Here is a 15829-nt window from a genome sequence, read left to right as displayed (position 1 = left end):
TTGCCATTTTTGCAAAGAAATTCTTGTCCTGTCCTTATTTTCCCATCTCAGCTAGCCCTATCTCTTCAAACTTCCTCAAAGCCATCTTTGCTTTTTTCCTACTGATCTCCCACACCAGCCTGCCATGATGCTGTCCTAAGAACTGTCTTGAATCTACCCACCTCTCCATCATCTCTGTGATGATCGCTGTGAAGCTACATCACCTTGTGCCTGATCCCTCATTCTCAAATGGGGCCATATTTCCCTTCTTGATCTGAAATCTTGATTCCCAAAGGAGCCCAAAAAGTATAAATGAAACTAGTTTCTTTCTCTCCCTTGAATCTTTCTGTGATTCCCACATCGCATGGAAGATCTACACTTTGGAAATCTGCCAAACTGGTCTCCACTTACCTTTCACCTTGGTAACCTTGGTAGTATTTTGTGAACTCTTTTTCAGGCCAGACTCTTTGACTTAGCTATTTCCTGGAAGCTTATCACCTAGTTCTAGGCTGCCTAGGGCCTTGAATCATTCTTTAGTTCTTAACTAAACATCAACTCTGCTGAGTGGCCTATAAAAGCAATATTGCCACTTTCCAAGTTATTCTGGCACTTAGAGTCACTTATTTCTTTAAAACAATGTCCACATTATTCTTGTTTTGCTTGCTAATGTACTTTCTGGTGAGGGTTAGGGTTTCACAGCATAGAGAAGGTCCTTTTCAGAATCCAGAGCGAGCTCTGATCCACTGTTATTATCCAATGAATTAAACCCCATTGAATGATGAATCCCAACACACGGTGATCTCCTGAGCAATAAGCAAGCAGGCTGGTTTCTGTCTCACAGTAGTTTTCAGGTAAGCTCTACAATTCCGTCTGACTAGAACTAACCTACAATTGGAATCACATGAAAGGCCCATAAAGCACAAAGGAAAACTGCCCAAGTATACTAAGCTCTGCACGACCAAACCTCAATGCTTGGGAGACAGTTTTAGAGGAAAAAAAAAACCCTCAAGGGACCCTGAATTACTACTCGCTTTTAAAGATGACACTGTCTTTCATGATTTAGAATTCTAATTTGGAAGAGAAATAAAGGCATGAGTTTTAGTCTCTCCCAGAGAATACCACAGTACATAAATGTCTGAGGAGAATCACTTAGTATCCTGCCGTGTTGAAAGAGAGTTCGCCAGCCTGGATCCAGATATAGTACCAGACATTAACAAAAGATACTCTACTTCATGAAGACAAAAATGCCTTTTAAACAAATTAAGTCAAATTACCTCAAGTACATGAAAGCCTTACCAGTCAGCTTTACCTGTGCATTCTGTCCCACTGAGGGGCCTTCATTTCTGTGTAAGGATGTCATCAAGCTCAGTTTCTATCTTCTCCAAGTAGACATTTGTGACAGTTAAACTACACACTGCACCACTGAGCGCAGTGACAGAGTGGGCACATTCCTCTTTTGAAACCCATTGCACAACAAGAATAAAAAACTTGGATAGAAACGGGTTTCTGCAATCACTGGGAGTCTGTGGCTTGGATGGGGAGGTCTGTGGAGTCATTTTGGCTGCTGAATAATCTCCAGAGAGTAAAGAAGAGAATATGGGGGCAGGAGTGAGTAAAACCTGTTTGTAGTGCTGGGGTAGAATCTAGGCTCACATATGCTAGACAAGGGTTCTATCACTAAGCTATATTCTGTCAAAAGTGACCAAGTTTTACTGAACATAACTCATAAAACATATTTATCCAAGTAAGTGGAGATGCTGTGGAAGCAGCCCTACTTCCTACTGTTGCTGAAGGCATGCAGCACGCCCCCAGCACAGGCCTTCTGTTGGTTGTGCAGCTTTACAGCCACCAGTACACCCATTCTCTGTAGTGCAGTGCTAACAACAAAGGTACTTGTGCATTCCTGCGGCATTTCAAACTGCCTCTCTACCAGAACCCCAGTTCTGACTCCTGGCTTCTTTTTCTCTTCTGTTGCTATTAAAGAATGACTTTTAAAAGTGCTAAAAGCCACAGGCTTGGATTCTAACTCAGATCAGGGCTCTCTGTCCACACACATGCTTCACTACCTACTTCTCTTATGCAGCATGACACCAGCCAGCTACCACTGGGAAGAATGATACCATGGCTAAAGAAAGGATGCACACTTGGGCTCAGTTGTAGTGCAGACACTTCTAACGAGCCTTAGCCTCAGTCTCTTTACTTGTAAACAGGCATATCACCATCTCCCAGAAATGTTATATTTTTTTAAGTTACAGGATAAACTTTTAATAAATACTAAACATTCCAACTAGTAGATACACTACTCTACTTCACCAATGTGTTGAAATACTTAGTAGGTCTACTTTCATTCATATCTGTATTAACACACTGCTTTAGGGATCTCTCTTAACAGCAGCAACATGCTGAACATGAAAAAGAAATGACTCAGACACTAGGCTACAGGGTCCATGCTCATCAGCAAAACTACCAGGAACTCGCTAAATAGAACCCAGAACAGTTTACACTTCAGTCCATAAGCATTAAGTGTACTGGTCTCCAGGGGCACCTCTTCAAGATAGCCTTCAATTCCAAGTGCAGCCACCAGTGTTGATACAACAATCTTGAAGTGGTGGGATGCAAACAATGAGCAAAGGCATTTAGGCTCAACAAATGCTAATGGCCCAGAAGCTGGACTCTTGAAGCCTGCAAGCAGCCCTCAGTGCTCCAACGCACTTGAGCTTCTTGGCTGCTGTACTGGAAGCAAAGCTGCAGGTATGTGTTGAAGTACAGCAGTGTCACAACAAATGACATCTAATGACCCGCTGCAGCTACTGACTCTTAAGCTCTTGCCACTGTGGCTTCCCTCTTGTAAGGACCCAGAGGGGACTCTACCTCAGCTCAGATGGTCTTGCCTTGTGGCTTCTGTCTGTCCTCACTAGAACCTGAAGGGGACTCTCCCTCAGCCCAGGTGGTCTTGCCATTATGACTTCCCTCTTCATTAGGACCCAGATGGGACTCTTCCTCAGCTAACAAGTGGCCTGTTGATTATTTCATAGGTTTGTGGGCGGTAAATACATGATACAGAATCAATGCTTAGTGCATTAATGACTAACCATCCAACCTGCTCACATTTCATTTACATTCTGTAGACAAAACAGCAGCATGAGTGATAAATGGAAAGTAGAGAATTCCCTTATTCCCACACATCTAATCTTTATGCCACTAAGACTCATGGGGCTGTTTCTCCAGCCTTTAGTTTAAAGATGAGGGCAAAAAAGCGTGCTTGGTCTTCAGGTCTCACTTGTGCTAGGACTCTTGAAGTTACAATTTATCATTTGTAAGATGTTCTATGTGACAAGTATGACATTAATAAAAGGCCCTCTGTAACATGCAAACATATGTGATGTGATAAGGGTGTCCACAGTACTAAGCCCCAGCAGGCAGTTGGCTTCACCATTAATGACACTTACTAGATGTCCACTGTGGCCACTGTAATGTGCATGCTATGGAAACAAGACTATAAACGCAGAGCTTCTGCTCTGTTAGGAAGGGTCCCAGGCATGGTGGGAGGTTTTACATTCTCTGGAAAGGAAAAATGGGGGAAAACCGTGGAAGACATTCCCTCTCAGGGACTTAAGGGAAGGCAAAGGAACACTGAGCAAGGCCTATAACAAAGTTGTCATGAAGAAACAGAAGTCAGCAGACCTAGGACTTACTTTAAGTAATGTTCGTTATGATAGTTTCACTCATGTACATAATGTAATTTCATCACACTCCAGACCCAGGAGAACAAGTGTCTCCCTGTTTGATCTTTAAGATCAAGGCAGTTTGACATAATCTTTGTCTGTCTGTAGTGCTGGGAATTGAACCTAGGCCTCACACATGCCAGGTAAGCACTCTACTGAGCTGTATCTCTAGGCCTATGTAATCATAACTTTATTTCAGAGCCAATAAACTGGCTTTACCTGCACACACATAAAAATTTTTACTCAAGTTTTAAAATAATATATTGGGTAACTGTTGTTGTTTCTTGAGGTAGGGTGTCCCTATTTGGTCTTCACTGGCCTCAGATGCTCTCTGTAGACCAGGCTAGCCTTGCACTCACAGAGATCCACCTGCCTTTGTGTTCTGGGTGCTGGGCTTAAAGATGTTTTTATTGTACAAATGAATGGGATACAGTTTAACATCTTACTATTTCCACATACTTATGTATGTATAATGTATAAACATCAAATCAGGGTAGATCATACTTCAAGACAGATGAACATTTTGCAAAAGATGAGAAAGAGATCTTCCTTAAATAGCAACTGGCTATGTGTACAGAACTCACAAAATTAAATAGTATTCATGAACAGTGTCCTTTTCTGAAAGGTCTGAACCGAACACACCTCATGATTGCCACACTTCTCAGGGAACAGGCAGGGAGAAGGTAAATCTTATCTCTTGACTTCTATCTCACACTCTCTGGCTCAATGTGCATGCAATGTTTGTGTCTATTTTTGGTTTGGGACTAATGAAAGGAGCCCAAGAGGAATTCTAAGAGGAGAAAAAATGGGGTGCAATAGGCTAAATGCTGAAAGTGCCAGAAAGGAGAGGAGATGATGCGGAGCAGAGACACTGTCCACACAGCTTCTACCTGCCATGTTGGCTTGGCTGGTGCCCAGGGCTTGAAGGATCAGCTGCAGTTCCCTGACAGCTAGGGCTGCCTCTTCTCCACAGCACAGGTCAGGCTCCAGGACCACTTCAAGAAGGCCAATTCCTACCAAAGAGAGGTGAGTCAGCCTGGCGTGGGCTTGACAGACTCATCAGTTAAGGAGTTGGGAAATTGAGGGAAAACCTGGCAGGACCCTCTAAGCAGCCCCACCCCTCCTTCCCCCACTTCTGAACCTTGTCGATTTTTAACTTTGGTTCATTTCTTTCAATGTCTGCTTAAGGACATCCAGCTGTGGGCCGTGACAGGGCAGATAGGTCTGTCTGATTTTAGGGCTGAATAATTGGCAGCCCTAGCAGTGAGCATGGTTTAGGCCGTGCACTCCCATCAGCTCTGCCAATACCCACATGGATATTTTGATCTCTGTCAGTCAGGCTCCTGTGTCTGCTTTCTCAATTGGCTTGAGAAAGTCTAGAAGGGAAGTGAAATGCCTACAACCCCGGAGCAGAGAGGGCTGGAAGAAGCAGGGCAGACCCAGCCTACCGGCTCTGTTCAAATCAATGAGTGTCTGTGACCTCAGGTCGTCATGGAGGCTTTTGCCACTGTCCTGCTCCAACTGGATCTGCTTGATCCTCACTGTCTTGGTGGTCACCTGACTGGGTTTCTTCCCTAGATAGATACAGTAGGTCAAGTGTCCATTGGCAGCAATTGGGAGCCTCTGCTGGGTGATCTGGTAGCCAGCCTGCTCGCAAACAAACACGGATTTAGTTGCTAGACCAGAACTGAAAGCTGGGATTCGCTTCACTTTTAGTTTCACATCATAAAGGTTCACTTAAAACAGACCCAAATAACAGGAGAAACAAGGAGACAAAAAAAAAATTACTTTATACACTGCTGGCATAATTAACCTGTCTTCTTCTGGCTTTTCCCATTACCCCATTACCCACCCAAGGTCTCTTGCCCCTAATAATGATGCAATTAGCAACACAAATCCTACCTTGCTTGCTGCAGCCCCATTTTGGGGAATAACAATAACCTCACTGTCAGAAGCCCCTAAGAGAAGAATTTATTGTTTTCATTTAGCTCATTAGCCTAAACTCTGCATCTCATCACCAGGCTCCTGCTGAGCCCCTTATTGGGGAATGCTGGCTAAGCAGTTAGCCATCTACTTGCAGCATGGCCTACAGCAACTGTCACAGCATTTACTTTGTTGAGTTCTGCTCTTACAGGTAGGCAACCATGCCAACTGTCCTTCCTTGTTCCTCAGGCCAGAAAGTGCTGTGCTATGAGCACACTTGGCTAATGGATATCGTAGAGCATGAAATAACTGATAGCTGCTGTGAGGATGCTGTCCCTCCTTCTAAATCGGTGGTTCTCAACCTAAGAGTCACAACCCCTTTAGAGGATGAATAACCCTTTCACAGGGGTTGCCTAAGACTAATGGAAAACACAGATATTTTTATTATGATTTATAACAGTAACAAAACTACAGTTATGAAGTAGTAATGAAAACAATTTCATGGTGGTGGGGGGGGGCACTGCAACACGAGGAGCTGTATTAAAGGATCTCAGCGTTAGGAGGGCTGAGAGCCACTGCTCTAAATGGAAAAGAAGAATTACTTTCAACACATGCTGAGAATACAGAGCAATGAAAAGACTGGAGATAAAGAGAAAATAATGGCTAAAGCATCTGCAGTACTTGCTGGATACTGTTGCCCTCATTCAATCCCTCAAGCCATGTAGTGAACGCAAGAAGGGGGCAAGGGTGTTGCCTAAAGCCACACACAGATGCAGGAGATCCCTAAGCCACAATGGCCCAAGTCTGTGTGTGTATCTCCCTAGTAGGCCAGTGAAAGGATTTTAAAACTTCTACAACCTCAGACAATCAAGTGGACATGTCAAACCACAGCATGCTTAATACCACCCTCAAGGTTTCTGATGCAGGCTTGGAGTAAGGCTGGAAAATTTATAGTCCTAACAAGGCTCTGGGAAATGTTGGTACTGGGTGCCCTAGGAACACACTTGGGGAACTGTAGGAAGGCTAACTTCCTACCTATGCTCAGATAGAAGTCTTCATGTATAAACCTGAATTCTGGTCTGGGTTGCTGGACAAAACACTAGGGCACCTTGCTAAATCTGAGTTTCAGATAAACAACAAATGCACTGTAGCATAAACATGTCCTGTGCAATACCATAATCATCTGTTCTGGATAGGCTGAACTGCCCAGTCCAGGAAGAACAAGCTACAATGAAAACATTTCCAGTGTGGTATGTGAGTCAGGTGAGACAGAGTTATCTAGCATGTGCAGTGTCCTAGGCTGCATCCTTAGTACTGAAAAATGAAACATTTCTTTGAATTTTATACAACAGAGTTCGTGGAGTTGGGGCTGTGGGGAAGTGACAGGCTCCTACTTGATCTCCTTTTTATTTATATCCACTTATTTCCGCACCACCAAACCCCAACTCTTCCAATCTTCAGTTCCAGGAGAAGGATGCATTGCAATGTTTATTGCTATTGCTTTTTAATAAATCATACTCAGCTATTAGAATATCTGATTAAACATTTGAGTTTGTCTCTTATTCCCACTGACATCACTTTAAGAAAGAACCTTTCTAAGTTTGGGGGGAGCAGGAAAGATTGAGTTTGCTGCTCAACTCCTTATGCTCATTTTGGCTCACTACTCTGCCCACTTCTGTCCAGTTACTTGCTCCTTGGGAGACGACAGAAGTCTCCTTCTTATTAGGAATGTCTACATAAAAGAGGCACATTCTTCCAGTATTTGCCGTGACAGTGGGAACTAACAGCAGCGTCAGCCACAAGGCTAGCCTTTGTCCTAACAGGCAATTAGCACCAAATACCATGGCTGGGAGAACCTGACAGCACTGGCCTCTCCTGGGCCCTGTTCAATTATGAGTGAACCAGCAGAAGCACAGGACTAAGCAAGGAGTCAGCAATCAGGACAATCACATCCAATCTAGGAAACTCCAGGGGGCCCCTGCCTTCATTAGGGCTGGCCAGAACTTCCTGCTGCAATGGACAGAAGGTTGATGGAAAACAGGAGTGGGGTATTCCCTGGACTTTGCTTCCATCCCCCAAGGCAGGCCCCAGTGCTGAGAACTTGTAAGTGCAGATCACATAGCATACTTACAGGAAGGTCTGAGTAGAAGTAGTGCTTCCGGTCAAACAAGGACTTCTTGTTTATGTGGCAGTTCAGTGCCAAGCCAGTCATCACCGCGGCTTCCACACACCTCCTGTTGAGAACCTTTACAAACACCACACAAGCTTCTTTAGAACCACAGGCCAAACAGATGCTTTGCTCCTATCTGATATCATTCTGAATATTCAACTGGGCCCTTCAACAGGAGTTTATCTGTTTCTCTGTATGGTCAGCTTTGAGAATCAGAAAGCTATTAAGGAACATGCGTGCAGCAGGGAGTCCCACAGGCACTTAATAAACTGCCATCCCAGGAACCTTCCCATACACAGCATCAGAGAAGAGTTTCAAAATGCTCAGCAGAGCTGTTACTACATAGACTAACTCCCCTCTCTCTCTCTGCAAACACAATCAGGAGCTACTCAGTATCTATGTGTGGTATGTCAGGGAAGGATCCTGCTGTGCTGAAGTGTGATGTGAGAGGGACCAGGGGGAGGGGGGAAATCCACGAGGCTGATGGTATGGCCTCACTAAGTAGAAAAAAAGAAAAAACCTGTAAGAACAAAATAGCCACAGCTGCTTTGTCAGGGGCTGGGGCACTGTCTCCCAGGCATGGCCACCTCCTTCAGATGTCCTAGTATCAATGTCCTCAGGGCCTTGTGCTCTGGGCTTAGCTGGGCTCCTGGAGCTCTTAGCTTCCACTAGACCCAAGAGACAACTAGCTACTCTCCCAGTCCCAAGGCTGGGGACAGCTTTGGAGGTCACAGACTAGATAATATAGTGTGATAGCTAAGTTCTAGAACCGTGTCCATACTCCACTTCTACTCTGGACAGCTACAGACAAACCACCTCAGTTTTCCAAAAAGGAACGCAATATATACCTTGCAGACCAAGTAACACCTACAACATCTACTTACCCCATTATTGGGACTCAATGGCTTACTAATAACCCACTGTATTCTGGAAAGATCAGTGAGGCTATTGAACCTGGGAGATGAGATAAAGTTCTGCATTCTAATGGAAGATGTGTGGTGTTCTCTGGTATAGTTAACACTTCTCTATATCATTGCATGTAGCATGTAACAGAGTATTTATATCTAGCAGGTTAGGTTAGGGGATGCTTTACAGTGAGTTTTCACAGTAACTATTTACTTCAGCTTTAAAGCAGCCCTGGAAAGAAGGGAATTAGTACTACCCCAGGATTTAGGATACAGAAAAGCTAAGCCCTCTAAAGAGACCCGAGAGCCTTGACTAAGGAGCCTGGTGATAAGTGAAGGCAGCTCTGAAGCCAGCATGGCCTTGCCTGGGTGGCAGCTGGATCCCTGTGGCTCAGGTGGAGACAGGCTTTCTCAGCTGAGAAGATGAGAACTGACTGGTCAGACAGACTTGGAAGTAAACTGTGTAACAAAACATAGACAGATCTCTAATGATGGCAAAACACAAGCTCCCAAAGGAAACCCAAACAAATTCCCTCAGAGATGGCATCATATCCTTCTTTCTCGAAATCTAAGAAAGTCACCAATGCAGCCATCTTCCAGAATTTTCAAGGTCTTCCTTCTGGGTCTCTTAATAGTCAGCTCTGTAATAATCATGGCTTTCAAGGAAAGATGTGCATGGGGACCAGGATGATCTAATTATCGGTGCTTTCACTTGCCAGTGTTTGACATCCCATGGAACAGTTGTTATTGCAATACTAATTGAGCTGGGGAGAGCTCTGCCCCATCTGAGCCTGGTGACAGGGGTGAAGGCACACAAGCTATAATAATTCCAGAACCCCAGCCCTGGGTTGTGCTCTTTCTGAGGCTGGGGCACAGTTTGTCTGCTATTACAGTCTCCACCTCTCTGATGTGCTATCTGACTTCACTGGTTTTCCAGTGTCTGCTTCCTCTTACGTTTGCCCCAGCATGCTTTCTCCCCTAGGTCATTCTGTTCTGACCATGTAAGTTGCCTGTTCTGGTACCAGGAGAGAGTCTGGAGTTGTGGGCAACCACATATTCTCACTGTGTACTTATCAAGTACACAGGCACTTTATAAGCCATCAATTTCCAAAGAATAAGACTGCAGTAAAACACACAAACATTAGAGTGATATTGAATATACTTTAATCTTTTTCTGATGATTTAGGAGCCTTGAAATGCTTCAGGGTCAGAATTATAACCATCAATCGTCATGGCACTACAGTTGCACAGAGGGCTAGTAAACAGAGTACCAGCTAAAAGAATGCCAAGAAAAGAAAATTTATGATGATCTTAGTCAAGCTGCTCGTGACAGATGGAAGGCCAGGTCAGCATGTTCTGAGGATAGAGCGAAAAATGAAAAAAATTCAACTTGAGCTGTCTTCATTCCAAAATATTTCCTGAATGTCTATAATGTACTGAACATCAGGGACAAAGAGATAAATAGGACTTTGTCCCTGTCCTTGCCCTTGATCAACCTGTGGGGATGAGACAACCCTGCCTTTTTCAAGCCTATATTCCATCACTAGGGTGATGCTGTTAAACATGTATCTTGTCACATTTTGTTACCTAAGGTCTCTCTATAGTCCAAACATGCTCACAACAGAAGGCCCTGCTCTAGCATGCTCTAGCTCCTTCCTACACCTTCAGACTCAGGTCTTCCTACACCCTGCCCTGCTCTCACTTATGGGTCAGTTCTCCTATACAAGCCTGCACATCCCCACTCTTACAGGCCCTGAAAGATCTTACTGAGATGTCACCACCCTGTACCGTGGTTACTATCCTTCCTAGGCCTCCCTCAATTGTGCTCCATTCGTGCTTGCAACACAATGGATCAAATCTGTTCCATGAAGTTCTATATAATCACAAATTTCATGAGAATGGGAACTCTGTTCAGCCCTCTATCTCTGGACTCTGTCAGAAACTGAAGAATGGTGCTCAATTCACGTATAGTGAACTCAAATGAGGATGAAGGTAACAGCAAAATTCCACAGAGGCAGTGATGGCTCTTTCAAAGTGTACCTGCTACCCTCTGGCCTTTGAACTTGTTTCTGGAACTTCTCTAAGTAACAAAGTGAATATATGACATGATCAAAGGAGTAGCCTGAGAATGCAAAAAACCAACTTGTACCAAAGCATGTTCCAGTTTTCTTTCAGTGACAACAATTAATTTCAATGACTATAAAGATGATAGGATTAGCCCTACCAACTCTTATGTGGAAGTAAGTCAAAATTCTCCAGTACTCAAACACATAGCTTTTTAAGCTGAGCCTTTAGAGACTCCTCTTTGGTGTCAGGTATGACCCACGGCAAGCATGAATGCCCATTTGCCATGTTGTCTGCCTAGTAACCTGAAGGTAGATACTGTCATGTTATGTCTCGTTATGGGTACTGAAGGGACGCATCAAGATGAAGTAATTTGGTACACACAGTAAGACAAGCAGTGGGACTGCAGAACTCAGACTTGTAACCACTACCTCATCTCTGAATCTTCAAAGAGTAGAGGGAGTTAGTTTTATCTCTTTAAACTACATTTTCCATAACCTCAGAACAGCACCTCAAACAAACCCATTATAGGCCACTTAAGGTGTCCCCTGTCTCTGCTATTTTATTTCTTACCAGCTTCTAGCTCTATAGATCTGTTTCCAAAAGCTCAGCTCCACAGGTGCTACCTCCAACTTTCTGAAAGATTCAGTATACAGTCTTCAGCATGTGGGAGGTTTGCCGACAGGTGGGCTTGTGGAGTTTATAAATTAGCAGAGAATGTCCCACTGGTAGACTTCTGACACAAGAACTCATACTATGACTTCTCAGCTAGAAAGCTGATTCTTTCATCGAAAGATAAGGAGGTTGTGATAGCCAGAGTCGGGGATGAAATACACAGTGGATGGGTAGTCAACAGATTTCATGACTAAAGGTGAGACTGTGAGGATCTGAATCTAGAGAAGGAAACCAGGTGTGGCGGGCAGTAAACAGGGATACTGACCGGTTCTTAGACACATTGATTTGGCATGTCTGTAAAACAGGAGCAGCACTGCAACCATAATTTTTTATACCCTAAATTAAGTATACCCAGCTCCAAGGGCAGAATAAACAATCCAGAATCATGCCTGGGACCTCTAAGGAGAGGCTGTGATCCCAACATGGCAAAAGGTCTTCTAGTGTGGAATTCACTTAGCTATTACCTAAACACAGAAGTCCTGCTCCCTGAGTTCAACAAACTTCACCTGATGCACTGTCAGGCACATGTAAAATAATCACCAAATTCCTCAATACATCATCTCCCTCCTGTATCTGCTGGGAATCCGGATTCCAGGCAAACCCACCTGTAGTGGCTATTCCTGGTTGTCAACTTGACTATATTTGGAATGAACTACAATCCAGAATTGGAAGGCTCACCAGTGACCCTTATCTGGAGGCTTGGAGATCCTTATCTGGATCTTGGTTTGGAGATCTTGAGCCATAGTGGCTATGGATTCCAGAAGATTGAATCTCCGAGTTTAAGGAACACACCTTTAATCTGGGATTAAAGGTGTGGTGGAACTCACCTTTAATCTGGGCTACACCTTCTGCTGGAGACAATATAAGGACATTGGAAGAAGGGAGTCTAGCTCTTGCTCCTTCGCCTGCTTGCTATGTGAGACTGAGTAACTGCTAGATCCTTGGACTTCCATTCATAGCTGCGACTGAACAATTGTTGGGAATTGGGCTGCCGACTGTAAGTCATCAATAAATTCCTTTACTATCTAGAGACTATCCATAAGTTCTGTGACTCTAGAGAACCCTGACTAATACACCACCCTTCTCCACCAAGGCTCTGCCCCTTCACTTAGTGAAAGCCTGTCCTCGAGGTCTCCTCCTATTCTCCTCTCCAAAAGTAGCCTTTGTTAGAATCGATGTGTTCAGATACTTCCTCTGCTTAAAGTTCTGCTTTACTGCTCCCATCACCAAGTGCTCAGAGATTCGTCAGTCCCTAAATAATCCAGCTGAATTGGCCCTCTTGTCAATTACACCCACCCAGCACTCTTTAGTTGGCCACACTAGTGTGTTCCTCTGTACAAACTGCTGCTTCCAACTAGACCCTTGGATGTGTGAGCTCTTACCCATCACTACTCCAATGCAAACACTCCTTGGCTCCCACAGCCCTCGGAGAAGCACCACCCACTTCATAGGCTGACTTCTTAGGGGACAGTCGTATCATTCTGCTTGGTTCTTCTTTTGCCCCATCACCTAACTATAATACCAAACTGATTAAACATTAGCTAAGATGATGAATAACTTACCATTCCCTTTATCAACATCCCAATGATGCTAGCTATGAGATAAAAGCAAAGCTATTCTAGAAATGTATTGGTCAGGAAAAGGAAAATACTCTTAGCATGTAAAATAGAACAAATTAAGAGCAAAGATTTCATTACACAGATGACAGAAGGGTAGAGGTGTCAAAGAGGGTACACTGGGGCAACTAGGGGGAGTTCCCCACAGCAACAAGTCACCCCTATCCTAGGGCTGCAGGGACAGAGAGGAAAGGTGGGGCTTCTAGAGAATACCGGGAACATGATGGATCTGCATCCTAGGAGCTGCAGAGCTGTAGTCACAAAGCGCGCGCGCATGCGCATGTGCTCTCTCTCTCTCTCTCTCTCTCTCTCTCTCTCTGCAGGGAGAGGGGGGCTGGCAAAGGTAGAAAAGGGAAGAAAAGCACCCATTGCTTCCTTCCTCTTAGCTGCTATTTTCAGAAAAGCATCTTGTTGGTCAAACCCAGCTAAGAACCAACTGGCACTGGCCCTAGCTCTGCACCAGGAAGATCAGGGGAATGGCAGGCATGGATCTGGGTGCAGGCTTCAAATGTAACAGTAAGCACATACACTTCTCCATCCACTCCTATGACTCTTTCATTTCATAAATAAATAATAATAATAAAGGGCCATATTCTTGAGTCTGTTCAGCTAACACAAAACTAGAAATTCTGTGGCTTCGGTTCCTCAGACTGGAAGGCAGGAGTGATGGAGTGCTCCTATTTTATAAGGAACATATGTAGCTCCTCCACCTGGCTTCAACTAAATGAACTCAAATGGACAGAAGAAAGGTTTGCAACCTACTCAAATTAATTATCTAGGATTTGAACATTTTATTGGAAATTATATTAGTTATAAATGTAGTTCATTAAAACTGTCTCTAGGGGGCTGGTGAGATGGCTCAGTGGGTAAAAGCACCCGACTGCTCTTCCAAAGGTCTGGAGTTCAAATCCCAGCAACCACATGGTGGCTCACAACCATCCGTAATGAGATCTGACTCCCTCTTCTGGAGTGTCTGAAGACAGCTACAGTGTACTTACATATAATAAATAAATAAATCTTTAAAAAAAACTGTCTCTAGGACTCTATCCTGGAAAATAGCTGGGATGTATTTCAAAGGAAAAAATGCACATCTTTCAAATTTCTGCAACTCACACCATTCCTCTGGCAGCCCTTTACCTGGTCAGTCCATGATGCTGACACACATACTCTAATGAGTACCATCCTTTGAAAGTGGAGGCAACACAGCATGACTGTGTCTCTACTGAAAATCTAGCTACTCAATTATTAAAATAAAGACTATAAGGTGATGTCTCCCTAAAAGCCCAAATGGCAATTATTCTGTGAAATTTATGCTGTAGGTGACAAATCTAATAATTAGGATATAGCACGGTAAATGTTTTAATTTATGGAAAGAAAGAAATTAAAATTTATTAAGTAAAAACAAGGCAGTAAAATGGCCCGTTATTGCTAACCATAAATTTGTCTCAAAGCGTGAACTCGCTGATCCGTATAGACAGCACCTGTCCTCACCACTGAGCTCTTTTACCAAGCCCTAAACCAATACAGGAGCTCCCTGCTTCCTTAAGTAACCTCACTAAGCAGTCACTCGGTCAAGAGAGTTAGTACAATTAATACAAGAGGTCCCTCCTTTCATGAGTAACCTCACTAACCAGTCACTTGGTGGTGAAAAGAGTTAATTGGGAATCTGACCACTGGAAATACTGGTTGGAATGCTGTCATTGGATATATGCAAGGATACTCATACAGCTTACATACGTCTTCATGCTTAGCACAGGAAAGGAGAAAATTCCCTCTATTTAAGTCCCTCTAAGCAAGGTGGGAAATACCATATTCATTACACAGGCAAGCACTCCTGGGGAAAGATGGTGTGGTCAGGAGTTCCTATGGTCAAGTTTCAAGGCCCCTGTATTTCCAGTCATCTTGTACTAGCTCCACCCCTCACAGGTCATCAAGATGAGGGTAAGAACAATGCTTTGATCAGAAGCCTCATTTTTTTCTGCTGTCTCTGCCAACTAGCAAGCTCAGGCAGCCCAGCCAGCTCGCACCACTGCCAGCAAGCCTAGCTGTAGGCACTGGAGCAGACTCTCCTGCTCTTTCCTGAGTTACAGGATACTGAAGTCTGAGATTAATCTCTGAGGATTTAAGCAACGAAAAGCAATCCTGGGGTCAAGTGGGGAGACTGACCCCACTTGGGTTTAAAAGAAAAAAAAATGAGAAAGTACTGGGACGAGAGGAAGGGCTGATACTGGGTTGTAAAGAGAATAAGTAAATTTAATAATAAAAAATAAAAAATAAGAGTTCTCTCACAACATTGTCTGGTTATTTTGCTTTCATGTTGGCACTGGAAGTTGTTGGTTTAGTCTCATTCTTGGCCAGTTATCCCAGTTAGATGGGAAAGTCAGAGTGACTAGCAACCAGTAAAACACAAAACTGGGTATGCAGGGTAACTGGTTTCTTCCTGTTTTCTCGGGTCTTCAGCAGTTACTAATCTGGTATTACCCTCTGACAATGAACCGGATCTCAAAGCAGACTTTTCCAGAGCCCGAGACACAAGGTAAACTGAGTCAGAGCAACCTGGATTTGAACCTTGCTCTCACTGTGCTATTGCTTTATTTATGGCCTTTCCCAGTCACCTGACTTCTCCAAGTCTGCTTCCTTATCTGCTAAGGGAAGAATCTTTATTTTGCAAGACTGTTCCATACAGTGAAATGAAAGCCATTGGTAGATAACCGGGAATCCTGGCTTTAGAGAGAGAGTATTAATAAAGGCAACGCATGCATCAGGAGGATC

General features: G+C 43.9%; 1 protein-coding gene across 7 annotated transcripts in view; it reads right to left on the bottom strand.

Moving 5' to 3' along the window:
* Window positions 1–15829, bottom strand: part of Gatb (glutamyl-tRNA(Gln) amidotransferase, subunit B) — an 81523-nt gene that overhangs the window by 45893 nt on the left and 19801 nt on the right. For all 7 annotated transcript variants that reach the window (XR_375512.3, XR_003954307.1, XM_006501330.2 and 4 more), the window contains 3 exons: window positions 7759–7872; window positions 5153–5351; window positions 4595–4717 (listed from right to left, as the gene is read on the bottom strand). Coding sequence is in view for 5 of the 7 variants with exons in the window: in XM_006501330.2 (XP_006501393.1) it covers window positions 4595–4717; window positions 5153–5351; window positions 7759–7872 (436 nt within the window). In the remaining 2 variants the exon portion in view is untranslated. The remainder of the gene's footprint in view (window positions 1–4594; window positions 4718–5152; window positions 5352–7758; window positions 7873–15829) is intronic.

The sequence above is a fragment of the Mus musculus genome, chromosome 3 (genome assembly GCF_000001635.26).
Source record: "Mus musculus strain C57BL/6J chromosome 3, GRCm38.p6 C57BL/6J".
NCBI lineage: Eukaryota > Metazoa > Chordata > Mammalia > Rodentia > Muridae > Mus > Mus musculus.
The sequence above is the reverse complement of the archived record's forward strand: the minus strand, read 5'-3'. Positions and strand labels throughout refer to the sequence as shown.